A 25,568-nucleotide genomic window follows, 5' to 3' on the forward strand; every position below is an offset into this window, starting at 1 on the left:
GTGTAAGAGTTACCCCGGTTTGGCTTGCCCCCCTTTTTTAGTAACTCTTACGAGTCTCTGCCCCATGAGATCACAGGACTGGTCTGTGGCTTCTACCTGCCTCTCTTGAGTTACCCCAAGCCCTGTGATCCCTTGGAGGTGGAATGGGGTGCCCCTTCCCAAGCATCCTGGGGAGGAACACAAGGCTGCTCAGAGCTGCTTACTGCAAACCACCCGTGCCCAGGCAGGACAACGACGACACCTCTGGATGAAGTGTGGCCTCTGCAGATGACGTTCGCTTCACACCTGCTTGCCGACCAAGGGACCTCAAGGCCGGTGGGGTCGCTGAGTGTCTGCCCAATCTTGTCACAAGCGGGTGGCTGCCAGGATCCTGCTGGGTTGAATGCCTCTCCTGAGGCATTGGAAATACCTCTGTCACTCCCCACATGTTAAACAGAGGGAGTGGGTATCTTCAACCAACCTTTTTGGGTCTGCATAGCCCCATGCAGATTGTGAAGGGGCTGTGTCACAACGCATGAAGTTGGGGTTGGGACCTTGCCAAAGACAAGGTGTCTGCTGTGCAGGAGTGGGAAGATGACAGTCCCTGCCCCACAGGTCACCTGTCACCGCTTCTTGTAGCGTTGGTGTAGGGTAGAGGGGACTGCAATGAAACCAAAGAGCAGAAACAACCCTCCGTTAACTAGGACATAGCACTGTTAGCTTTGTCCTGATATTTTCTCTAATCTACACTTGGTTCAGCTCTCAGGCTGCACTTGCCAGTGGGACTTGGGGACTGGCCTTCAGCCTTTGGGATAGAGCTCAAAAGCTCTTGAAGACTCCAGGACCAATATTGTTCTACCCGAGAGTTTGTTATAATCTCCTCCCTTTCAGAGCTAATCTCTTCCCATCACAGCCGTTCCAACATTAATGCATACTTTTGAGAGCTCAGCTTTTCTGCTAAATGATAAGTTTTCCTCTTTTATTAGTCCATTAGGAGAGTTATTACAGCTCAAGTGCTCTGCACTATTTGCATGAAAACTACTTAGATAAATAGCGATGAATTCCTCATCCTTAAATGATGGTCTTTCTGGGTGCAGGTACATGATGTGCTCTGGCGTGTCCCATCTGCTGAATGAAGGGTGGGAGGATTAGGAGAATGTGGTCCAAAGGCACTACTGGGTAGTGTTGGGAGGGGAGCTGGGGCAAACATCTAAGACTTGTGGAGAGGTGAAAGAAGCAACCAAAAACCTCTGAGGGCCAAGACCCAGAGAAGAGATGAAAAATGGGTTTGTAGGGAAGCCTTCAATCTGGTCAGTTCAAAAGGGTTTTTTTTAAACCTGATTTCTAGAGGACAAAGCCCTGGGTAGCAAGGAGAAATGGTGCCTAGCAGGTGCAAACAATCACAGTAGCCTTAAAAACTTCATACTGCTTTAAAAAATGCAATTAACCTTCTTCCAGTAATGTGCACCTGAACAGCCTGATGTGTGTGTCTGCTCCATCGCATTTCCTCTGGTTTTCCCCCAGGAGGTGAGATTTGCCTCCCTCCCCAGCAGTGTGGAGTTGCAACTTTGCTAAGTGGGAAATCTGTGGTTGCTGCACTGATGAGTAATTATTGAAATCCCCTGACATTAGCTGCCATCTCTATTATTGTGGCTACAGAAGAGCTATTTTGTATTTCAAGGATATCAGTGTGAGTGGTATGGCCACATCCTCTTTTAAGTCATGCAGGAAGGCAGCAATTACTCTCATGGGTTTCAATCTACAGTCTGGCAAAGCACGATTTTGCCAGTGTCACACCCAAGCTTACCGGCCTCTGGCCCATTCTCGAAATATCCTTCCTCCCCAACGCTCAGTGATGCTGACTCCTGCCCATTTGGTCCCCAGCACTGGCTTTTGACCCAAGCTGTGCAAAGCAGAGGCAGGTGATGAGGCAGCATGTGAAACCGTGCCAGGAGATGCAGGACCCACAGCCCGTGTGCTCTAATTCCCCTGGGGAAGGAGGTTCTGCTGTTCCCACTCGCTCCAGCTGCAACTTTCCTTCGGGATGCTCCGCGCATTGCCAGGCTTCGCGGTCTTTTCCCACTGGATTGGGGTTTCCTGGTTTTCTCCTATTAAAGTTTATACCAGCTAAACAAAATACAAGATTTGCAAATGGAGGTCAGCAAATTGCTGCCACACCCTTTGTGAATATGTAATTGCATGTACTCTTCCTGCTTTACATCGATTAGTAGGTGAGGAACTGTGTCACCTGTGCCTGTCACCGTGCATGTCAATGAAGCCAGGACTGTCCGCCCGGAGATGTGGGCTGAATTCAGAAAGGCCCAATTACCAAAGCACTTTGGTCTAGTGTGTCTCTCTTAAAATCAGTACATCAATAAATCCTACGGCCTTTAGTCCAGTGCTGTCCTATCTCAGGGGATCCTGGTGAGAAGATCCAGCCTCAAAGGGGAAGAATTGCAGGCCTTCTGGTTTCTGAAGGCTTTATTTCCAGGTCTGCAAACCCCAAAGTTTCTCAGCAGGTTCTAACAGAAGGTTTCTGCTTTTTCACACCATGCTGACACTTGGGAGGAGCCCAGGAGCTCTCTGACTGGTTTTGGCTTCCCCTGCAGCAAGGGCAGAGGTTCCCCAGGTGTCATCAGGGACTTGGCGTGCAGCAGATGGCTCCTGCAGGAGCAGGGGAGGGGAGGAGTGCCTCAGTCCACCCACTGGTATGCTGTGGTTTGCGTCCCTGTGTCTTTTGCACTGCAAATTGCAAGTCTTCTGCCAAACGATGGAAGTGCCTGGCGCGATGGATGAGAAGGGAGCCAGGAGTGTGCGTGCGTGCATGTGTGAGCTCAGTCCGTGTCCAATGCGGTGGCTGTTGCAGGCTGATGTCCTGGTGGCACTGATGACAACCGACTGGGAGAGCTGGCGATGCCACCGCAACCAGCTTTCTTAACTGTTTTATAAAGCTGATTTTATTTTTTTCATCTTGGCTATCTGCTCTGCTTCCAAGGAGGGGCAGACATCAACATCAGCAGAGGTTGCGTGATAAAGAAAATCTAGCCACGCTGACCTCAGAAAATTTTATTTAGTTAGTTTATAGGAGTGCTATTTATAAGTATTAATCTAACACTGTTATCAGAAGACATTCATGCAACTTCCTGAAAGTACCTGGCTATGTGTAATATGCCACATATAAATAAATGCCATTGTAAATGTCGAGTCATAAAGGAAGATAAATAAAGTAGTTTCCTAGGCTCATTAGAGCTGAAAGCTGGGTTTTTATAGCAGGATGAAGAGAATTGCACAATGCAGTTCCATATGGCTTATGAAATGTGTATGAAAACCATTTTCTTCTACCCATCCTAATTATGATATATAAATAGATTCACTATTTTCCTTTGAGCACTTACTTGGCTGGAATCTTTTTTTTTTTAGAAGACCAGCGTAATCACTTGTGTGATGCATTTCTGTAGGCCCTTAACAGATCACTAAATCAAAATGTAATTATTTATAGCAATAATATGACCTTTCACTAATTGGAAAAGAAAATGTACAATAGGTGACAGTTGTCATGAATGCTCAGCACTGCTAGAGGTCATTTTGGCATTTGGCCTTAAATTGTAGCTGGGATAAGTGTTTAAATAATGTTTAATAAGTTTTTAAATTATGTGTATATATGAGTTAGTTTTGTGTGAGCATGAGTGTGCTTATGGAAGGAGTGGGTGGTTTGCACTACCCACGGCCAGGCAGCAGCCTGAAACCAAAGCACTGCTTTTCTCCCAGTGTACAATTTTGTCATATAACCTGTTGGCTGGGGACTCCTGCATCCATCTCACTGTGGACAGCAGCAAAGCCACAGGTTTAATAGCAGCTGCTAGGAGGGTAAAAGGGGGCGAGCAGGGCCAGCTGGGGCCAAATTCTAGTGGGCTGCATCTGCTAAAGACTTGTATGAACCGGAGGAGACAACAGAGGTGGAGAAAGGGGGATGCCAGAGCAGTAAGGATGAGATATATGTCAAATATATATCTTTTATTATTCAACACTGAGACTGCGGTAGTGCTTAGAGGCTGATGTGTTGGACCTTGTTATACCAGATGCCATAAACACAGTGCACACAGCAGTCCTTGCTCCAGAGAGCAAGGAAAGCCATGCTATGAGACCCATACACAGCACAAACAGAGGGTGCCTCTGCTTTTCCAGCTTGTCTGTAGTCCAGTAAGAGGCTCCCTTCCTGGAACCAGTGGGTGACATTCACCGGAGCAGGCTGGGAGTAGTGGAAGAATTGGCCCTTTGAAGGAGTACATAGGACTACATGTGGCAACACAGTAAACAACAGCCAGAGACAGAATAAATGAGTCACTTTTCTAGCATATTTGAATACTGTTTAAATATAAACATTGCAAATTAATATCTCTAACTGAGAAAAAAAAAATTGGATGCAAAAATACACCAATGGTATACTGCATATGCATATAAATACATTACATGGTTTGCACAGTCACTATGTGTCTCCCTTCCGGACCAACTTTCTACAGCCTGGTACAAAAGTTGAAACAGAGAAAAACAGAAGGGAAAGGTCTTCAACTAAACACATTGTTGTTTTGGCAAGTGATTTGCTTCCCAAAAAACCGGGCTGTAAAAACAAAACATAGTTTCACAACAGACCCATTTGTGTTTTCACATCATATCTACCTCACAGCAAGAGGGGAAAGAGTGAGCAAGAAAATGGTGACGCATACAGGGTGCTCAATACATTTTAATGGCATTTGAGACCAGTTCCACCACCCATCCAAAGCCTACGACTTCAATGGGGTCTGGAAAAGTCGTTGCCTCAATAGGGAAGGCTTAAGCAACATCCAAGGTGCTTTACTAGATGCTGGGGCTTAGCCCACACGATCCATTCCAATAGGCAGCTTGCTCCTAACCCTCTGTTAGCGGGGTGCCACCCCGGTGCAGATGCACTGGACGGGGTCACTGCAGAGCGGCTGGTGGCTGCCGGGGGGGTCGGGCGCTCCCACCTCACAGAGGTGAAGGAAGCACACGCTGCCCTGGCTGGACTGCTGCTCTGGGCACAGCCAGGGCTCTCCGGGGCCGGTTCGGAAACCTCGATGCCCCTGGGCAACGCTGCTGCGTGGGGCAGAGCGTGCAGCCGAGGCCACTCCAAGCCCCAGATCTGGGGATGCTGCAGCGCAGGGGGACAGCGGGAGTCCTGCCGTGGCTGAGCCACAGCTCCTCCTCACCCGAAACCTGGTGCCTCTCCCACCAGCCTAATGCAGCCACCCCTGCCTGGCTCAGAGGAAGGCCAATGGGGTGCAAGCACGCTCACAGGGGACTTTTCCAACATCTCTAAATTTTGGCTTCGTTTTTTGTTTCCCTCCGTTTCCTTAGAAGACAAAAAGCTACATAGGAGGCACGTGCTCAGTCTGAGCTAGCTGGGGAGTCAGTGACGTGGCCTTCGTGGCACCCCGTGAGGTAGACGGAGGTCAGAGCACCAGGGCAGTGTCCAGGCAGAGAACGTGGTGGCACCTAGGAGACCTTGGAGGGAGTCTGTGACTGCTGTGAGGAGCAGCCCTGCTCCTTGCAAGCACTGCTCCACCCACGGGTGCCCCGTTTTCCCAGCTATGCATGGAGGACAGTGATTCCTGTAAAGATGCTGAGCACCAGATTAGGACAAAGTGTTTTCCGTAGGAAAAGGCGGCAGCGTGCACTGTGGATCACTCCAGAGGATGGTCTCCATCCCGGGCTTAGCCCACAGTCCGGCACAAGGCGGGTGCCAAGGGGTGCCATGGCCTAGGACACATTTATGTTGGAGAAGAGTGGGGCCCCGGGTGGTGTGGATGCTGTGCTGTCTGCCAAGTAGCCCAGGATGCTTTTGAGTTCACTGCGTGACAAATTGGCTTTGATGTACAGGAATGCTTCCAGGTGCCTTTTGCTGCGGAAGAAAAATGGGCAGGTGTTATCTCCTCCTGCAGATCGCCGCGTGCCTGGTCCCTTGCGCCAGGATACGGCCCCCACCCCGCCATGGCGCTGAGGTCCCTGGCAGATGCCAGGTTGGCATCTGGCCATCCTACATGGGACCCAGCACCGTCCCAGGAGGCTTGGGGTAGGGTAGGGAATCTCCAAGACAAAGGAGAAAACCAGACCAGAATTTGGAATATATAAATAGGCTTTTTTTAATAGCTTATTTTGTTGTCCGATGGCACTGGGATTGCCACAGCCTGGCGGGCAGCCCCCACCTGTTTTTATAGACTCAGGCTATATGAACCTCACCTATACTCATATCTGACTGTTTCCTGGCTCAGCTAAAATTCCATACGAGTATTTGCAAATCTGTTTCAGTGCCTCTTACCGGATATCTGGGTACGTCGTGGCGAGTGTTGCAACTTCAATTTTAATAGCACCTAAATCCTGAAGTCGGATTATTTCAGCCAGTTTGGGGAGCGCCGAATTCAGCCACGTTGCTTGAGAGCCCTGCCAGAAGAGAAAGCGATCAGCAGGGCATCGTGGAGGTGCACACCTCCACCCAGCCCAGGAGCTGTGTTTCACCAGGGGTGCTGCCAAGCCAGCTCCTGAGGCTGTTTCCTGGTGATGGAGAAGGACATGGCAGCGATTTTAGGTGCCTCACACTGTTTTCAGTGATGTTTCTAGCCTGGACCAGCCTTGGAGAAATTGGATTAGTTTTGTGGTGGTTTTTAACCCTCTTACGCAAGTGGTGTAGGGTTTGCCATAAGACCGAGGTTTCCGCATCCACCTCAACAAACTCTCTCTGCTCCTCCCTCAATCACGTTTTCCTTTCCTTGGGTTTCTATGCTGGCGGTGTGCATGTGAGGTCTGATGGGCAAGGTAATGCACTGCCACGTGCTGCTCTGCCCCAGCTCTGCACACAACCCTGCCTTTACCATCTCCAGGAATTGCCAAAATTCTCTCCCTGCCCACTCAGGTAAAAGCCCCAACTGGACCTGTTTTCTGGTCATTGGATGTCCCAAGGCACCGGCTGGCTGACCTCCTGCCCATGCTGAGTGATGCTCAGGCTTGTTCCTTCTCCAGTCAGATGTACATGGGATGGTGGAGGACAGGGCTTGGCTTAGCTTTTTTGCAGGCAAATTTAGAGGCGTGAAAGGAGGAAGGTGTTCTCAGAGGACAGAGAGGGGTCTTTCAGCCATGCCTCTTGTGGAGGAAACTATTGTGTCCCAGAGACCCAGCACTGCCCACGCCAGCCCCTGCCTGACCTAAAAGCAGCAGAGTGAGGGAAATCAAGTGCGAGAAGGAAAAGTCAAAACCTAGACTCCACACAAGCTGTACTGAAACCAGAGCAGTGCAGTGTTTAGCTAAACCTTCTGACCCTATTAATATAAATCTTCAAAAGGCAACCGCTGTCCATGGGACAAAGGAGGATGAAATAATCACTCTCCATCCAGGGGAGGGCAGGCTGGTGGCAGGGGAGCCTTCCTGCCCACAGGCACTTGGAGACCTCTTTCTGTCTAAGGTCCTGCCTTCCAGGAAATTAAGCTGAGTTGGAAAGTTTAACAAGAGGCCCCATAAAATTTATTTTCCTGTTTTTCAGTGTGCCCATGCCCCGTGCTCTTGCGGACGCAGCGAGCACTCACGTACATTGCTGGTGCAGAAGGCTTCCAGGTCAGCAGCGTTCTTGGAGATGTGTTGGGCCAGGTTTTGCTGTTGTGCTGGAGTTTTCAGGCTGACTTTCCTCTTCAGCAGCCTCACGATGTACTCTTTAACCAAGCGGGCGTGGATCTTCTCCATGATAGCCTGTTGGGAAGGAGAGGGGGGGTCATTCATCTGTCTTTTCCTTGGGGACAAAACAAGCCATGTGTGTGGATGGAGGACAAAAACATCTTGGGTGCTCTAAGATGTGCCCCACCAAATGCCTGCTGCTGATCACACATCAGGAATGGCGCTAGTTGCCAACCTCTCCACAACTGGTTACGGGACATCCTAGATGCCGAGAATTTCTTTGTACTCAAACTAATGAAGTGTGGGAATTTCCAAGTGTTGTTTCCTTCTGGGAAGAGTTTAAAGCATAGAAAAGATCTCTGTGTGTTAGAGAAGTAACAGTACTCCAGAGAAACAGGAATTCATGCTGCTCCTCCTGTTCCTCTCTCTAATACACAAAACATCATAATTTTGTTTCATGTACTAAAAAGACAAAGGCAGGAAATCAAAGATTTTTTTATATAATGATGTTTGATATATACTCCAGCACCACTGAAAATGTGGTTGTGGCTCAGTTATCTGGGATTTGTCCCAGCTGCATCCATCTCCTCCAGTCCTTAGCGCAATCAAAGGAGCCATGAGACAGAACCATGCAATTGCATCCGTGCTTCAGGGTTGCTAAATCAAACCCATACATAAAGCCATATTTTTGGTAGTCCCTAAAGGATTTTCTCTACAGAAGGGGTGGTTTTCTCTGCAAACACTGCAGCAGAGCTACAGGAGTTTGCTTCTGTTGGAGAAGAGTGAGATTTATTTGGCTAATCTAAGTAAACTGCATGCTGATGGAAATCCTGCCTGAAAGGGCTCTCCGATGCCAGGCCAGCTCACCAGCTTAATACGGGTCAAGGCAACTCGAGTCGCAGAGGATCAGTGCTGAAAATGCAGCCTTGGCATCCCATAATCCTTCCAATATTTCTCTTGGACTTACATGGTAGAAAGGGTCCTTTAGGGTCCGGAAGTCTGAAATATGTTTGCTGGTGGTTTTAATGATCTCGTTCATAATTTCATTGCTGGAGTCCCACTTATTTTCTGTAAACTTCTTATAAATTGGCTGAAAAAAGGGAAATCTGCTTAGTTCCCTCAAAACAAATTCTATGCACATGTATATTTAGCATTTCTATATGTACAGTATCCTACATAGCGACAGCGTGGTGTGCAGTCCTGTGCAGGGACATGTGACAATGACTTACAGGGACAGGGGAAGAGGGGGCTGTACTGGGTTTCTCATGATGAAGAAGACTGAGGGCTTGAGAGGCTCATATTGGAGATGCTTTTTTTATTTCCACATTGTTAATGTTTTGTCCATACCATCTTGTCTGATTAGAGAATTATGGAACCATCAGGGAAAAACATGAATCATTATGAGACATTTTCAATCACAAGTTTTCTTGGCCACAGTAAATAAATATGAAAATAAAAAAAGCACCCCTGCTCTGTCATGCCTTCCAAAAGGCCCTACAGAGAAAGCAGGAGAGATTGTGGCTGAACGTTCCTGACTCCTACACCTTCTCCTCCACCACACTTCCTTAACTTAAAAGGCTTGTGTTATATATAAAGAAAAAAAGAAAAAAAAAGAAAGAAGCCAAAAGTGCCTTTCAGGCCACCTTTATGAAGAAGCCAAAAGCTGCGTAATCGCAGTTCATGTCATTTGTGATTGCTTCCTACAGTTTGGAGTGTAAACTCTTGCAGGTTGAGACTCTCCCTCCTGCAGCAGTTATCTTAGATGTGATCAGCACATTCTACGTTCATCTGCACAGTAACGCCTATGTAGCTGCGCCCATTTTGCCTGCAGGCTCGAGGAGCAGCTTAAGGAGAGGTGAGCCTGAGTTTTCTGGCAGCGATGCCCTTCTGAACTTTGCTGCATTTCAGTCAGAGATTTGGGCAACCGATAGCACGGCAGGAGAACACGCCCAGCGCTGGCACAGGCTGAGCCATGGGGCAGGAGGGTGTGGGTCACGGGTAGGGTACCTTCAGCTGGGCAAACAGCTGTTGAAGCAGCACATCAAAGCCGCTGTTTTCAATGTCGCCGAGAGCGCTGAGGATACTGGCTTTATTGTAGTCCGTTTCTGCCATGTTTTTCTCTGCGTAGTCTCTGCAGGGAAATATCAGCAAGGTCAGAATAATCTGTCCTCAAAAGAGAGAGAGAGAAATTCAGAGGTCTCCGAACCTTCCTCTGCAGGCAGAAGGACCTTCCTCTGCCCACTCTGGAGTACCTCCCCTCTGCCACACTATTGTCTGTTGCCTGCAGAGGAAGGAGCAAAGCCTTTTCTTTTGGACCCTTACCTAAAATTCCAGCAATTGTTAATATTTGCAATCAGTATAGGCTTGTAGTATCTGTGCTTCTTGCTTTTCTCCTTAAAGTCTTCAAAAGCATCCTTGTAGCTGGAGGGGAGATGGGAAGAGGAGAGGCGGATGAGAGTGTGCCCCGGGTGGCCCCGCCAGCCCCGCTGCCCGACGCTGCCTTACCGCACCTTTTCAGGAAGGCAGGCAGCTCCTTCGACAGGCGATCCGACAGCTCCTCGCCCACTGCCGCGCTGATGTCCTTGGCTCGCTTCTGGCCACTGTAGATACTCTAACAAACAAGACCAATTTTAAATGTCGCCTGCTCCAAAAAGGCCAGGTTTGCTGGTTAAAAAGGCTACAGATCCTTAACTGCGGTAACTGCACCCAGCTCTCCTGCATCCCCCCCTGCGACTGAGCCAGGGACCGTGCAGAGCAGCTATACTTATTTGGTGGGTTCAAGCCAATTTTGAACTCCATCTTCAAATGGGGATGGAAGTAAAGAAGAAAGAAACCTTAAAGAAAGGCTATAAAATAGCTGAGAAAATGGGGAAAATGACACCTGGGTTTTTTTTGCCTTTTTTGCTGAATGTCATATGATTGCATTAAAAAAAACAATTTAAGGACAACAATCTCAATATATGAAAGGTTTATTTTTTAATAATAAACTCTACTAATCCTCTACAGCCAGAGGAGGGAGAGCGTTGAGCGTGGGGAAAGGGCGTGAGCACTTGGAGCGCTCTGCCCGTGACAGTCTCCCTGGGAGCAAGCAAGGCAAGAGCACCGTGCTGCTTCCTCGCTTGGCTAAACCTGTCTCTTGTCTCTCTGCTGTTACATTACCCAGCACCTAGTGGCTTGGTGTTGGCTGGGGGTGCAGAATAGACTGCACAGGGAGAAACCAAGGCAGCTTTCCTGCTCGTTTTGCTTATAGAGGAGTTTGTTTCCAGCACATGGTAGACCAGGACCGTGCCAGACTGTGGGTATGGGCTCCCCTGTACCACCTACCTCTACTACTGCCCTACACAAGCGACTTGGCGTTTTGCTTTCCTGCATTGACCATAGTTGGTCTCAAAGCCTACATATGTGCAGGATGCAATTGTTTATTTTTCATATATATCTGTATTACCTGGATAACAAATATTGCTAGTAGTTCACTCTGAAAATGCCCATTTAGTTTCTCCGGTTCTTTGTCTTCTTTCCATCTTTGAATTTCTTTATCTAAACATTTGATCAGTGAATTTTTGATAGTAGCCTTTAGGGAAGGAAGAACAACAGCATTTACCACAAAGCAGATGTAGCGGCTCCTGCCTTATGCAGGTTTTACTCGCCCACCCACCATTTGTCTGGCTCAGCAGACTTTTTCCTTGGCCCTGGCTGAGAAATTAAGGCTCTTTGTCACGAGATGCCTTTCCCACCACTTCACGGCAGCAAGGACAACCCCCTCACAGTACCCACCTATGCAATAGCGAGTTGACTATTTCAGGGTAGGAATGAAGACCAAGATCCACGTCCCTGCCCGCCACCCCACCACGTCAGTGGTGGTCTGGAGGGCAGCGGAGGGGAGCGGTGGATGAGAAGGTTACAGGCAGCTACGCGTGCCGGAGCCCAAATTCCCCCAGCCACACACTGCCTGTGTGTCACACTCAGTGCTACCCTCTGGGCCTGGTTTTGCAATAGCTTTTCATGAGCCCTTCTGACGTCTTACGAGCATTGGGAAGTGAAACAAAACGTTCTCAGGTTTTCTCTGCCCCAACCCCTCTTGTGTGCACACTGTGCAGCAAGGCTTTGGAAATGGTCTGTACGGTGGCTGGCATATATTTCTGATCTCCAGGTGCCTTGTTGATGCGCCTTGCAGCCCTCACACCCACCACTCCCACACGCAAATCATCACAGGCTACAGCTAAACCTGGAACTTGTCTTCTCATTTTCCAGGAATTCCAGCCCAAAATGCCAAAAGCCCTAAGATCTGGGAGTACTGTAAAAGTTGCTTCTTGTTTCCATTAAGGCAAGAGTGATCCAAAAACCAGAGCAACTGTTATGCTCTGCAGAACAGGCAATTCTCCATCAAAGAAACAGATTTTTCAAGACCAGACCTGTATGCTTTGCGCTCACCCAAGGTCTGGCACTGCTGCAGAGACCAGAAGTAATTCTGAATCCATCATCTGCGAGAGGGAGCATAAATCCCTCTGGGGATTTAACAGATAACCGGAAAATTACCCATAAAGATTTGTTGTTGGATTTTTCCCCACCTTCCTACCACGAGGTTTGCAAGAACAGAGCAGTTCTTTTCTGATGGCTCACAGAGCTATCAAGTTCGCTCTGCAAGTCCCATCTAGCAGCAAGCCGACCTGTCCCCGCAAAAGAAACAATAGCATTCTTGCTTTTGCTTCTCTCTGGAAGGGTGTGTGGCTCACAGGTGAGAAGTATGTGTGCAGAACAAGTCAGAGCTCCTCTGAGGGGTCATATGGGAGTAGTAAAGGGAAGAGGGGGGACTGAACAGATTCTCACCTCTTCACTGTCAAGGTATTTCTTTTCAAGCTCTTTGCTCAGACTTGATGGCAAAAGGCTTCCAAGCTTCACTTTTTCCAACTCCTCGGCTAAAACATGATCTTTTCTCATATCTCTGGAATGAAAAAGCCAAACAATCACATTTTCCAAGGGCAGCGTAATGCAAGACAGCTGTTGATGAAAATCGCTGACGCTTTTTGAGGCTATCAGTGAAAAAAACAGATGGAAATGTACATTGGCCTTAGTCCAGGCAGGACTTGGAGGACCTGAATCTGTGCCAGGGGTGAGACCTGTGAGGGTGGGAGCCCAAGCAACGCTGGGGAATGGAGTCATGTTCTGCCGAGCTTCTGAGCACCAGCCTCTGAGCTCTGGTGGGGATGGGGGACCTGAAGCATCTAGCCCCAGGACACGACCTCTCTCCATCTATAGAGGTGGTCAGATGAAAAGCTGGCATTTTGTGGCTAATTGGGAATGGAGTGGGTGGTTTCATATCCTGCTGTCACGTCCCCACCGCATGCTGGCTGAGCCAGGTGCTCCTGAGCAGCTTTGAGGGAAGGGACCTGCCAGCCGTGGGTGGCTCAGGCCAGCACTTGGTTTGGGGGGGCTGATTTGGAAGCAGCCTCTCCTTCTGGAGCTGCACAGAATAACCCTGAACATCCCCTGAGCCCTGTGTTTGCACATCACCCAGCTCCACATGGGTACACCGCCGTGCTTCCCACAATGGGCTGTTTCTGGTATGACACTGGAAGCTGGGGCCAGGCTGTTGTGCAACCCTCCTCCTCCTCCTCTTCCTCCTCCTCGCTGCTCCCTTCACTGCCAGCTATGGAGACGGTGGTCCCCCAGCAGACACCTGGACGTGGCCTCTGGGAACACACTGCAAAGCAGCCGCTGCTGTGGCCAGCACCGTCCCCAGTACCAGGCTGCGCTGCTGTGGCTGAGCCGTGCTCCTCGCAGCTACTGATTTCCAAACACACGCTGGTTCAGGCCTGAATATCCTGACCTAGAGCACAGCGCTGGCTCTGGAAAACTTCCACCATCAACACTGACTCATTATACTCCGCCAGTGAAACATGAGAAGGAAAAAGTGGAGGTGAAGACTGAATGGCTTTAGAATAACAGAAGAAACACTGATGGTGTATTTACTGGTTTTCACCTAAGAAATGAAAGCTCTCAATTCTCCATCCAGTACTATAAGCCACAACAGGGAATATTTTCAGTTCTATAACATACAGGGCTTGTGAGGATGAAGGGTGACCCTTGGCTGATGATGACCTCTCACAGGGATGCACCCTTTGGTTGCCTAACCGGGAGGAGAGCATAGAATGTGGGTAACACCTAAGCAACACCCTCCATGCCCAGGATAATTGTATCTCAGGTTGTTCTACTTATTGGCTGCTGTCTGGTCCAGAGGGCTGAAATTCCCAAATTTTCTAAGAATTAGTTCAGGTCTGCAGCTGGAATAGAGATCAGGGCAATGAACCTGTCCAATTTACGCCAGAAGTGAAGCCCTAAACATCTGTGTGTATGTCTGTTGCCCAGAAGCCTGAATAGTGGGGTTAGTCCATGGTTTACAGACTAGCATCCTTGAGTGTGTCCCTTCCAACTGTCCTGGCCATCAGCATGATGCCAGTGACACCAAAACCTAGCCAGGTGCCAGACTGCATCGCAGTGATACTGATTCATAAATCAAGCAAATGCCTGGTTTTGCAGTCAGTGAACCTGTGCTGATCACCAGGGGTAAACACGTGTAAAAGTCTCACTTACTTTGGATATATGTTGTGCACCCATGAGAGGAGAAGGTAAATATCCTTGTCTTCCAGATGAGACTCAGCATTTTTCTTCGCCTGGGATGCAAAATAGTTGTGGTAGAGTTCTGCATATGTGCTGAACACATTAAATTCAGGGGGATAAAGCTGTTTAATGTACTTTACAACTACTGTCAAATCTTCTTTCATTGTCTTTCCCATGTGCAGGAGGTTCTGGCCAACTGTGGAGAGGTTCTCAGTTCTAGAAGTATGGCTTGTTTCCTTCATTCGAGTCTCTACTGACTCCTTTACTGTAGCCATCCAAAGGTCTTTCCATTTTCTAGGTCTAAATTGCATGTTTTGGTCAGGTGGATTCTCTGACGTGTAGTTCTGATCTTCTTTCTCCTGCTCTTTCAGTACCTCTACAGCCTGCTGCAGCAGTTCTGGGTTTGTTTTTGCTAGCAGTATGGAGTCTTTCAAGATGCTGAAGACTTTGTGCTTCAGAACTTCGTAGACGGACTCAACGTCTTGCTGGCTGATGTTCGGTCCCTCCTCACTTTTGCTAGACAGGCTCTTCTCCAGGAGAATCAGATGCTGAGCAGCATCACAAAGCTTTTGCTCTTCAAGGAGTTCCATGACTTGTTTGACTGGTGAAAAAAGAACAGCCTTTCTTTACCCAGTAGTGAAGATTTGAATTTCTGTTTTTTTAAAAAATGATGGCTCTGGAATACTTTTTTAAAAAAATGTTTATAATTCTATAATGTTAGATCTTAGGCTCCTTCACCATATAGAAAATCATTCTGTTTATTTAAATATCAGGTTATTTCTAGCTTGCCTCTAAGTGGGAAAATGGAAATTTAAATACCCGTCACCAATGTGTTACATATGGACAGCTATTCATGAGCTACCTGTATTTTTTTCCCTAAATTTAGATTTGTGGAGTTTTATTTATTTATCTATCTATCTATCTATTTATTTATTTATTATCCCCCTTCCCATTAATACGACCTCAAGTCAGAAGCATGGCTTTAGAAAAAGTGTAGATGGAAAGATGCAGCTAAATAAGTTGTGCTAGAGGAAATACCACATGGGTGTTCCAGAAATAGGTTGGCACAATCTGACCTGCGAAATATTTTTGGAGGACATATTCAGAAGGCAAGATAAATACAATTGAACTATTTTATCTGAACTACTCGATATGGTGCAATCTGGGAAATTATTAGTTAAACTGGAGAAGTTATACGCCAGAATAAGTTTTGTTAGGTGTGTAAGGTTTGTATGGAGAACCCTGGGTGGAGAAAGCTTACATTATTCATGAAACTCATCTTACTTCATATTCTCCTTGGAGACTGTGGCACAAAAGCTGGGAGTGCCCTGTTGGCATCTGCTGATTACACAAAGTTCAGACACATTATCGAAACTGAGGGCTTGGTGTGTGATACAGGAACAACGGGATAACTTGAATAGTAAATGGGCTGAAATTTAATAGCACAAAGTATAAGATACAAATTCAATAGAACAAAGGTTACTTAGTAACAAATAGGATTTTCTGCTGCAAGCTGGATGTGAATCAGCCTGAGATGGAGGAAGAAGAGAGATGCCTGGAGAATTAGTAAATCGTTACTGTGAGATGATGGTGAAAATGTCAGATATGACCCCAGGATGTATCCAGTGAGGAATGGCCAGCTAAGATAGGAAAATAGTAACATATTGTACCAGGCATCGATGGTATCTCATCTGGAATATTTTCTGCAATTCTGGTTGCTTTATTTCAAAACAAGACATTGGGAATGGGGAAATGTGGCAGTCAGAACAAAGGCACGAAGGGCCTGTTTTCATCAGACTCGGTTCATTTAGCTGAGCAAATTCAAGGCCGAGAAGGAAAACCACCAGTTAGGTAAAACATTTGACACATGGAGAAAGAGATGCCAACTAGCCAGGTAAAGGCTTGCCTGGAAATGAAATAATTTGTATTAAATCAGTGAGAATTTGTAAGAGGCCCCAGTAAAGAAGGTAGGACTAAAAAATGAACTTATTTTAAGGTACAGCTTGCTAAGTTTATGAATCAGGTAACAAGATATGTCACCTGAGGTGGCAAGTGAGCCTTGGAAGTGCCAAAGGACACTTCCATCTCCAGTTCTGGGTTTCACTGAGCAGATATTTTTCTACCTCTCTAAGCACCCTGCAGGGACAGTGCCCACAACTGGAGGAGCTGTTTGTTTATATATCAGCCCCGGGAAAGACCTCCGCATGCTGCTCACTGCTGTCCCTGGGGGAAGGGGAGATTTCACAGGGTGGTAGTTTCATGGAGGAACAGAGCAGAGGGGTAAGCTTTGGTTTCTCACCCACCCACAGATCTCTGTGCCCCCATGAGAGGTAGAAATAAGTTTTGTTTTGGACAGAAAACCTGCAAACTGGCAGTTTCTCAAGGAGTGTGCCCTTGGTACCAAAGGACTAGGACTTGAGGTGGTGTCTCCCTCAACCCGTGTTTCCTCAGGCTCCTTGGCCAAGTCACTTCAGTCTGTCGGTGCCCTTGTTTCTCAAGGGGACAATTCTCCACCGCGTGCAGCCCCTCTAGAGGTAACTATGGCCTATGAGGTGGTGCAAGGAGGATGGAGGAGCACTTACCACTGGGTGGCTTGATCTTTTTCATTTTCTTAAGTGCATTCGTAAGGATTCCCTTTATTCCTTTCTTCCCCTTTTCAGGGCTGTCCCCAGCAGAGGTGCAGCTCCCATTGCTCGTGATGGAAGATGCACGTGAGGGTCTGCAGGCTGCCTCTGGCCTTTCACTCATCTTCTCCTGGTCCCTGGACCAGATCTCGTCTCCAGAAGGTTGAGGACAGGCAGGGCCTTGCTCAGCTACTGATGTCGAAGGGTTTTCAAGCTGCCTGTTTGCACCAATGCAACCCTCTGATCCATTGCGTATTCCAATAGGACCACTTTGGAAAAAAGGTAACAATTTCATCATTTTCCTTCTAGCCTGTAAATTTCAGAAAGAACTGGTCAGATTATAACAGTTTGCATAAAAGCTACCACGGCACAATGTGGCAAGGTGTATCCCCACTAAAAAAACCAAATGCTGGAATGAGTTGTCCTTGTGTGGGGAGCGCTACACATGTTTGGTATAAGGACACCTCTGCAGGATTGCTCCTGAGCAACGTCACCTCTCTGTAACTGAGAGGATGGAAGCAGCTCTATGGTCTAATAAATAACTTAGAGAAAATTGATGAGTGATTTTAAGGGTGATTCAGATGGCCTGATTGGAGACCTTGAGCTTGTCTGGATACAGGAGAGCAGGGCTCTCCCACGGGATGCTGTGGGAGTACGGACGTGAGCATGGATGCTGCACATGAATGATGTGGGTGAGTGGACAAGCGTCCTGTGGCTATTTAAAGCAACCACAAACTCCCATAATTTTATATGGGATCAGGATCAATTCCCACCTTCCTCAGGGCCTGATTTTCTGATCTCTGCTTATTTGACTGCAGATCTGTTTGTGGAAGCACCTATTTAGCTTATTGCACAATGAATCTGCAATTACAGCATGAAAATGAGATGAGCCTACCAAGCCAGGTATGCGTCAGTCTTTGCTGAGCAAAAGTCCTGCTGGTTTAACCGTGTCCCCATTTAAGTCAGTAATAAAATCCTTAGCTTTATTGAGGAGAGCTCCAAAAGAAGGTGGCTGAGAGTTCAAAAACATTAGGGATGTGAAAAACATGGTTGAACGGATGGGAATGTGGGAAGCACAGCAGTATCTCCTGATATGAGCATCACGAGGCTTATCACTTTAGGCCCAAAAATCCCAGTCAGAAGCATGGCTTCAATGCTCTACGTGCTGCCTGCATCCCTACGGTGGCAGACGCAAGCTCAGGGATGCATTCAGACCCTTCAAACCCACTCACAGTCTACGTAATCTCATTTTCAAAACGGTCCCAGGGTGACTACGGCATCCCAAGACAAGGCAACTTCAGCGCAGCTTGTTGCAACTTCAGTGTGACTTGGGTGTTTTCAAATACCTGGGAGGAATTGTTGTCCCATCTGTTTATGTTGAAATGTGGGCCTGTAATGCGGGCCGTGGCTTGTGCAGAAAGAAATGCTAGTGAAATGGGGGGGTGGAGGGGGTAAGGTTCTGATAGCAGGGACTAACCAGATTGGACTTTTCCCAGGGCTGCTAAATTAAACTGGTGCTAGTGACCAGGGCTGCTGCATGTCCAGAGCAGTCCTTGTCTGGCTGAGGGGGAAACAGGAACAAGGCATGAGGATCAGGGTGGTTTAGCCTTGTTTAAACAGACATTATCCTGCCACAGTCCTGCTCTACCACCAACACTCCTGCGCCACAAATAATTAACGATAGAAATTTGTTATTGTAACAACATCCTTTTAGAATTTATATTTAGAATTATTTATGTACATGTACCATTTAATATATTGCTATAGATTTATTTGCATAATTCTACTTATTTATATAATGATTATAACTATGTAATTATTGTAAATAAAGTGACTCGTAGTTTCCAATCTTTGTTCTAACAACACTGGTTTTTTAAGTGACTTTCTGGGAGACCAGTGCATTTCTGTACGAAGAAGTCAGGCAAGTTTTGGCTTACTTGTACTGCGTAAGGGCAGAGGAATTAGGCTTTAAATAAGGGAAGAATTTGGCTTCAGTTATAAGGTCACAATGGCGTGATCTTCAAATACCCTTGTTAAATTTATACTGTTGATACGCATCACGCTGATACAAACTGTGATACTTATTTCTGGGCAAACTGGTTGGAAGACTGTGGTTTCCGTTTTAATTGTGATTGCTCCTGCTGGCTCCCGGCAGCTTGGAGAGTTCCAACGCATCAGATTAGTAGTAGCAGCCAGGTGGAGCAGTTACAGCCTGACACGGCTGAAAGCTTTCCTTCTCCGTGCTTCGGCTGCCAGGTCACGTTCAGGATTAGTAATGCTATTGCTTCTGAAACACAATGAAGATGAAAACTCATTCGGGAAGCAGAGAAAGGGGTGTGTGTGTGCACAGTCTGGCTGGCTCTCAGCTACACTGGTGGTCTGTGACCTGGGACAAAGCGCAAAGGTAAACCTAAGGTGCTTCTATGGCTGAGCGGGACGGCGGTGGCTGCCAGAGGCGTTGGGTTGCTGCGTTGGGTCGCTGTGTTGGGTTGCTGCTGAGCAGAGCCCTCGTCCCCCAGGGCTGCGGGGTCGGTTGCATGGGCGAGCGACGGGGACTCGAGCACCAGAGCTGCCCAGCGGCAGTGAGTCATGGCTCAAGCTACGCACACACTTCTTCCCCTAGCACATTTACTGGGCAGGGAGGGAGGACAACCCCCCGCGGTTCACTCTGGCTACTCTGGTCAGGATGCCCCACTAGAATCCTAAAAAAGGTGGAAACGAGCTCCTTTTTGTTACTTTTCCATTACAAAAAAAAAAAAAAAAAATCATGGTAACAGGCATTCTCTATAAGCGTTTGGGACTTTCCTAATTTTTGTAGGGCTATTTTCCTAGCCTGCATTTCCCAATACAACGCTGTGTTTAGAGCCATTCTGCCAAATCCCTTCCTTCCTGTTTATTCAAGCACAGACTCAGCCCAGTCCTTCTTCTCTCTCCTATTATTCCAAACAAAGCATTTATTGTTCCTTTTTTTTCCTTTGGTTTCTAAACAAAGAAAGTACCTCTCCCTTTCTTATAGCTAAAGATGACTTTCAGAGTCTTTTGTTTTGATGAATGACAGCCAGAAAGGTGGATTTCAAAATGGTTTTCCTTCTTCTTCAATACTAAGATGAATGCCATGTATCTTTGAAAACCATTGAAATGACACTACACATAGAAGAGTCTGTAAGGGAAAGACTAAGCTGGTTAAAAGCCTAGTTTTTAACATCTGGCAGAACTTTGTCCTGGTAATGCTCTGAAAGGGCCAGGCGCAGGGGCTGGCGGTGCCCGGGAGCGAAGCAGGTAGCTGGGCATGTGCTGCCGGGGGCTGCAGCCTGGGTGAGCCCCTGCGGTCCCTCTGCAGAGCGCACCGAGCCATCGTCTGCAGCACGTCCCTATGCCCTGACCTGCCTAAAGAAGTCCCACAGCCGAATTAGAAGAAAGATAATATCAGCTCCAGCATTTTTGTCCAGGGGCTGCACATCAGCAGCATGTGAACTGTTGGCAATATTGGCAAGTTAGGGTGTGCTTTTTCATCTTGTGCTAATAAACAGTGAAGGAGTTAAACATCTGAGTAAGGCTGTCAGTGCAATAGCTACCATGCTCACTCACATTTGGTCAGCTTGAACGTTCGCCCAGCATTCATCAGTTTGCCACTGCTGGTTTGCATATGTTTGTATCTGCAGCAGGAAATACCAGTAAACTCCAGCTCCCAGTTCTACCTTGAAATGCAGCCTCAGACACTTATGACAAGTAGTACCAAAACCTCCCCCTCCATCTCTTCCCTTATCATTAGATGACCAACCACTTACTGTAACAAACGCCTATAAGAAAATTCCTATAAGAAACTTTCTTATAGAAAAAAACCCCCACTTTCTACAAGAAACACCCAGCTAAAAAGAGATGGCACTGGTTACGGCTGGAGGCCACGGGTGGGAGATGCTGTGCCAGCACTGCTCCTTGTGCCCTCCCCAGCATCCGCTCCTGCCCGCTGTGGCAGACAGGACATGCCAGGAGCTCGACTCTGGCTCGGATGGCCATGGGCTGCTCCTGTACGCCTGTGTTCTGCTCACAAATCAAAGCTTGTTAAAACTCCAGCAGGCTTCTAATTATTTTAGCAGTTAACGCTTTGGGAAATGCTGAATCATTTCCCAGGCACAGAGCTAAAATTCAAGTCTTGGGAAATGTAATGATTTAAGGTCAAGACTTGACATAGATCCCAAGTCCCTATTATTACTAATTTACTGTTAATTTACTGTTATCATCATCATCACCATCCTCATTATTACTTTGTGGCACTATAGTTTGAGCCAGGGGAGTCTTTAGCTCCAATTATTTTTGACGTAGTATATTCAGCTTACGGTTTCCAACCAGAAGAGCAGCACAGCTCGCATAGCATCCTCTGCTACCCTATACAGAGGCCCTGTACCATTAGGACAGCGGTGCTGCTGGCTGCTGGCACGCCAGAGAGGGACCCAGCGAACTCTCCGCATGGTGCCGATCACGGCGTGTACGCCCAGGCTGGAGCTTTTCCAGGGTGGGCAGCAAGGGCAAGGGAAACGCCTGGAGCAGAGCCACGACACAGGACACAACCCAGACTCTGGGCATGGTGGCTTCCTGTTTTCTCCTTTTCCTCCTTGAAGGAAACGGCTTTCCAACTGCACACTTAGGAGTAAGCTCATTTGTGAGGGGCGGCTCATGGTGTGCCAGAGAGCACTCAGGGGAAGAGATTTATTAATTACCCCTATTCTGAATTTTTTTCCTGTTCTTTTTCTTGACTGCTTTTTCCTGAGCTGCTGCCAGTATTAACAAGCATTTGTTTGGATTTTCAGTCCTCTCCAGCCTGCTGACATCCTAGGTCACAGGGATTTATCTTGTTTTAGTGGAAATCCCCCCCACTCCCACAGCCTCTCAGAAATCCAGAGTTATTTAGCAAAGTTTGTTCTCTGCGTTTGCATCAGCCTTTTCTCCCCCCACCTGCTCCCCATGGAAGTGGGGTCACCTCTGCCCACATGAGAAAATTGCACCTGGTCAAACCATCTTTTGAAGCGGCAAAGCAGTGCAGCCAGTCTGAGCTTAGTGTACCTCAGACTATGCAGTGACACACAAATAAGCTGCTAATAAATCAAAGCAAAGAGTCTACAGAGGTGCCAGCCCCAATCTTTGCAAGTTGGGAAGCCCTCCTAGGAGGTGGTTTTTTTCCTATCAATTCTCTTTAGCTGGATTGGGTACTGAATGGAGACACCATGAAGCTGGGGGCTCCCACTTGGCTCTGCCTGGGAAATCACAGTCCACAGATGAGCTGGGCCACCAACAGCTCCACCTTGAAATTTTACTGTGCTGCTCAAATCCATGCTCCTGTCCGGGGACCCCTACGGGACACCCACCACCCCATGTGGTCCAACACCACCCTGATGGTGGCCAACCTCTGCTCCTAATGGGGTCAAAAGCCGAGGGGAAACAAAACCTATGTCTCCAGCAAAGAAGTCAAGGCAGGAGCAGAGCCTCCCTGGGGGACTCGATCCATGTGCTTTAGCAGTGCCAGGCACCCCCATGGGGCTGGGGGTGATGGGGGACCCAAGGCATCTAGAGGAATGGCAGTGGCAGACCAGGCAGAGGATCCCCAGGCATGTCACCTGGTGCGAGATGCTTTAAACCAGCATTAAACCGTGTTACCACCTGTCTGGGGAACAGCGTAGATAGAGTTACTCAGTGCCTCGGTCATTTTTAAATGAGAATTTGGTTTCCCTAAATTGCTGAAGCACAACTGAAAATGGCCTGTAAACCAGCGCCTCCTGTTGTTAGTGAGAATTTTTCAAATAGCGAAAGAGAAGAGAAAATTACACATAGATATTGTTATTGGGAAAGAACAGGGAAAATGCAGTGTAATATGCTCCTTTTTCTTCTCACTTCAAATCTGGGCAGTATAATTTTAAACTGCTGCTGCTGAAAGAGAAATCAGCTGCTGCCGTCTAGGATTTTGTTTTCATATTACTATTCCCAAATTGAAATCCTGCATTCAGGCCCGGAATTTGCAAAGTTCACTGCTAGAGCTAACAGTGATTGAGAAGATACACAAAATCCCCGGGAGCCAGACCTAGAGTTCCTGGAGCACTCGCCTCTGCCATCACTTTCAGACTCTCTGGCTTTCCAGGCCTCTTTTTACAGAGAGGGTGACTGAAGCAAACCCAAACCTGAGTTTTCCAAAGCTCTCTGCTCCCGTTCAATTGGCTCTATCGGAACTGGCAAGCCTCAAAGTCCCTCGGCGGGGGCAGGCGGTTGAATGCCTTGGAGAATGACTGTTTCTTCAGGTTTTCTGCTCTGAACTTGGGTATGATGGCGAGGGACCACGGCTTCTAGATCAGCCATATGCTCCAGTCACAGAAAGTCTCTTCCTTACTTTGCAGCAGCCTCAGGAAGAAATCCTACTTTAAACACGCTGAGGATCCTAACCCTGAGGTTGAACCCTTCACTTTGTGCCTGCAGACCTGATGCAGTGGATAAGGGGCGGCTGCCCAAGGACAGGAGGGAATTTTGACAGGCTCTTCAGTGCTCTGGGAAAAGGCAGGTCCTAGGGGCAGGGGACTTCCCTGACTAGGAAAAAAATAGTCACAAAATGGCGAGCATGGCAACGCAGAAATGTGCCAGCTCAGTGCAGCGACCCTGGCAGGGTGCAGGGCACAGGCGCTGCCTGGGACCATCCAGGATCCAGGCACTGAAATGGTGTTTTTCCAGTGCCATCGGGCTGAGTGAATCATAACCCAATTATTTTCCTGTGATTTGGGAGAAAACCACTTCCTTCCCAACAGAGACAAAGAGGAGGGGGCGGGAAGTGCCACGCTGAACCTGGATCCCAGTGCCTGATCTGGGTTTAGGATGCTTCGGTGCCCAAGACCTACGTCCAGCTTTTGGGGAAGGGGTTGGGGGGGTCGGGGGGACAGCAACAGGAATCACTGCTCGCAGCCTGTGTTCGTGCCCTGAAATTTGGGGGATAAGCAACAGAAATCGGACGCAGCTGTCAATGCAATTGCCAGACATACTCTCGCCGTCCCCAGCCCCGGGATGTGTCTGGAGCTGCTGTCCTCGCAGCAGCAGTTCGATTTATTCTCTATTCCGGCAATGACAAGGTGGGGCTGAAATCTGTCGCTTTGTCCGCGAATCCATCCTTTAGCACCTTCCGCTTATTCCTCCCCTCTCTCGGACCCAACAGGGAGCCTTGGCCGCTCGCTAGCCTCGCAACAAGTGAGCCGGGAGGGAGAAGCGGGAGAGACACCGGCCCTACGGGGAAGGAAGGGGAAAGGCCCGAGGTCCGCAGCACGGACAGGCGGCACGAAGGACTTACTCTGCGGCGGCGGCGGCTCCCGGGCGGGCTGGCGGGGCGGCGGCGGGCGGCGCTGGCTGCGGAGCCCCGGGGCAGCCCGGCTATAAGGGGAGGGCGCGGAGGCGGAGACCCGGCCGCGCAGGGAGCCCGCTGGCTGGGGAAACTCCGGCTGCGCCTCCCCTCCCCAAATGGGCTCAAGCCAAAGGGAAGCGAGAAATCCCCTCCGACGGGGGAGAAGAAGTCCCCGCGGAGGGGGGGGAACGGGGCGACACGGGGGGACGGCTGGCCCCGGGGGTGGGGGCTTCTGCCCCGGGTTGGTCCCTGCCGGGGAGCTGAGCCCCAGCGTCGTGCCCTGACGGACCGACCGGTGGATGGGGCACGGCGGCACCCAGGCCTCGCTGCCCCGGGGGGTTGCGTACATGATGTGTCCCGTTGCAGGCTTGGAAAGGCACCGTTAGGGATGGGGCAGGTGCCTCCAAAAGCTCCGCTCCCCGAGCAGGGTACTGCCACGGGCCGGCTGGCAGGGATGAGGTGCGTGCCCGAAAGCACAGCCGGCCGTATCGGGGTGCTGTGTTGTGCCCAAGGCGAAGCGCCTTCCCCAGAGCAGGGCTCGCTCCCAGGAGCCACTAATATCATCAAGCACCTTCAGTACAGCAGGTTGAGTCCCTGCCTCGGGACTGGGCGACACAGGCTCCCTTCCTTACCCCAAAGCCTCTGAACCTGTATCTTCCACTTGCAGAAGGGACATTTGTCTTCCTGATTTCTGTCCCCGATTTCCTAGGCACCTGCATCCCTGGCCGTGGACGTGTGGTGAGCCCGTTACACTGGGGAAGCGTCCGTGCTGCCACGGCAGGGGAAGGCTTGAGGACAGCCAGGGGATGCCTTGGTGACAGCAATGGGTGTGGGGGGCCTTGCAGAGGGTCTGTGAAGGCTGCCAGGGCTGTGCTGTCCCTCACTTAGATAGCCTCAACATGGAGCATCTTCTGCACCCATCTGGCTGAGATCTGGGCTGAAGCAGCTGCCCTGGAGGCAGAAAATCAAAATATTGTGGTCCTGCAGAGCGTACCTCCTCTCTCCTTTCCTGGGAAGCTGCTGTGGGGCAGGGAGTGGGGCAAGCAGCAGGTCCCAGTGCCTGGTTACTGTGCCTGGGATGATTTCTGTTTTATATCTGATAGCTGTGGTCTAATGCAAAATGCAAAAATATGGTCCAGAGACTTAAAGCTGAGTGTGAACCATGAGCTCTCATGGTGCTGCTGATGCCCACCCTCAGCGCCTCTGTGGCTGCACAACTTTCAGGGGGGCTATGCAGGCCCAGCATGGGGGCATCCCCCTGCAGCAGACGTGATCTGGGGCCTACGTCTCTGCTGGAAGGA

The 25,568-nt window shown here is 48.8% G+C and overlaps 1 protein-coding gene across 1 annotated transcript; it reads right to left on the minus strand.

Annotated features, from left to right (window-relative positions):
* Positions 1 to 3,978: 3,978 nt before the first annotated feature.
* On the minus strand, positions 3,979 to 24,262 carry TNFAIP2 (TNF alpha induced protein 2). The gene is made up of 12 exons (XM_030005695.2): positions 24,217 to 24,262; positions 16,857 to 17,208; positions 14,248 to 14,875; positions 12,484 to 12,598; positions 11,102 to 11,227; positions 10,167 to 10,267; positions 9,979 to 10,077; positions 9,664 to 9,787; positions 8,624 to 8,746; positions 7,576 to 7,731; positions 6,314 to 6,435; positions 3,979 to 5,896 (listed from the first exon to the last, which is right to left on the minus strand). Exons 2-12 carry the CDS (start codon positions 17,194 to 17,196, stop codon positions 5,755 to 5,757), a joined length of 2,076 nt encoding a protein of 691 aa, XP_029861555.1. The 5' UTR covers positions 17,197 to 17,208; positions 24,217 to 24,262; the 3' UTR covers positions 3,979 to 5,754.
* Between the last annotated feature and the right edge of the window lie 1,306 nt (positions 24,263 to 25,568).

This window comes from Aquila chrysaetos, chromosome 2 (genome assembly GCF_900496995.4).
Source record: "Aquila chrysaetos chrysaetos chromosome 2, bAquChr1.4, whole genome shotgun sequence".
Classification (NCBI taxonomy): domain Eukaryota; kingdom Metazoa; phylum Chordata; class Aves; order Accipitriformes; family Accipitridae; genus Aquila; species Aquila chrysaetos.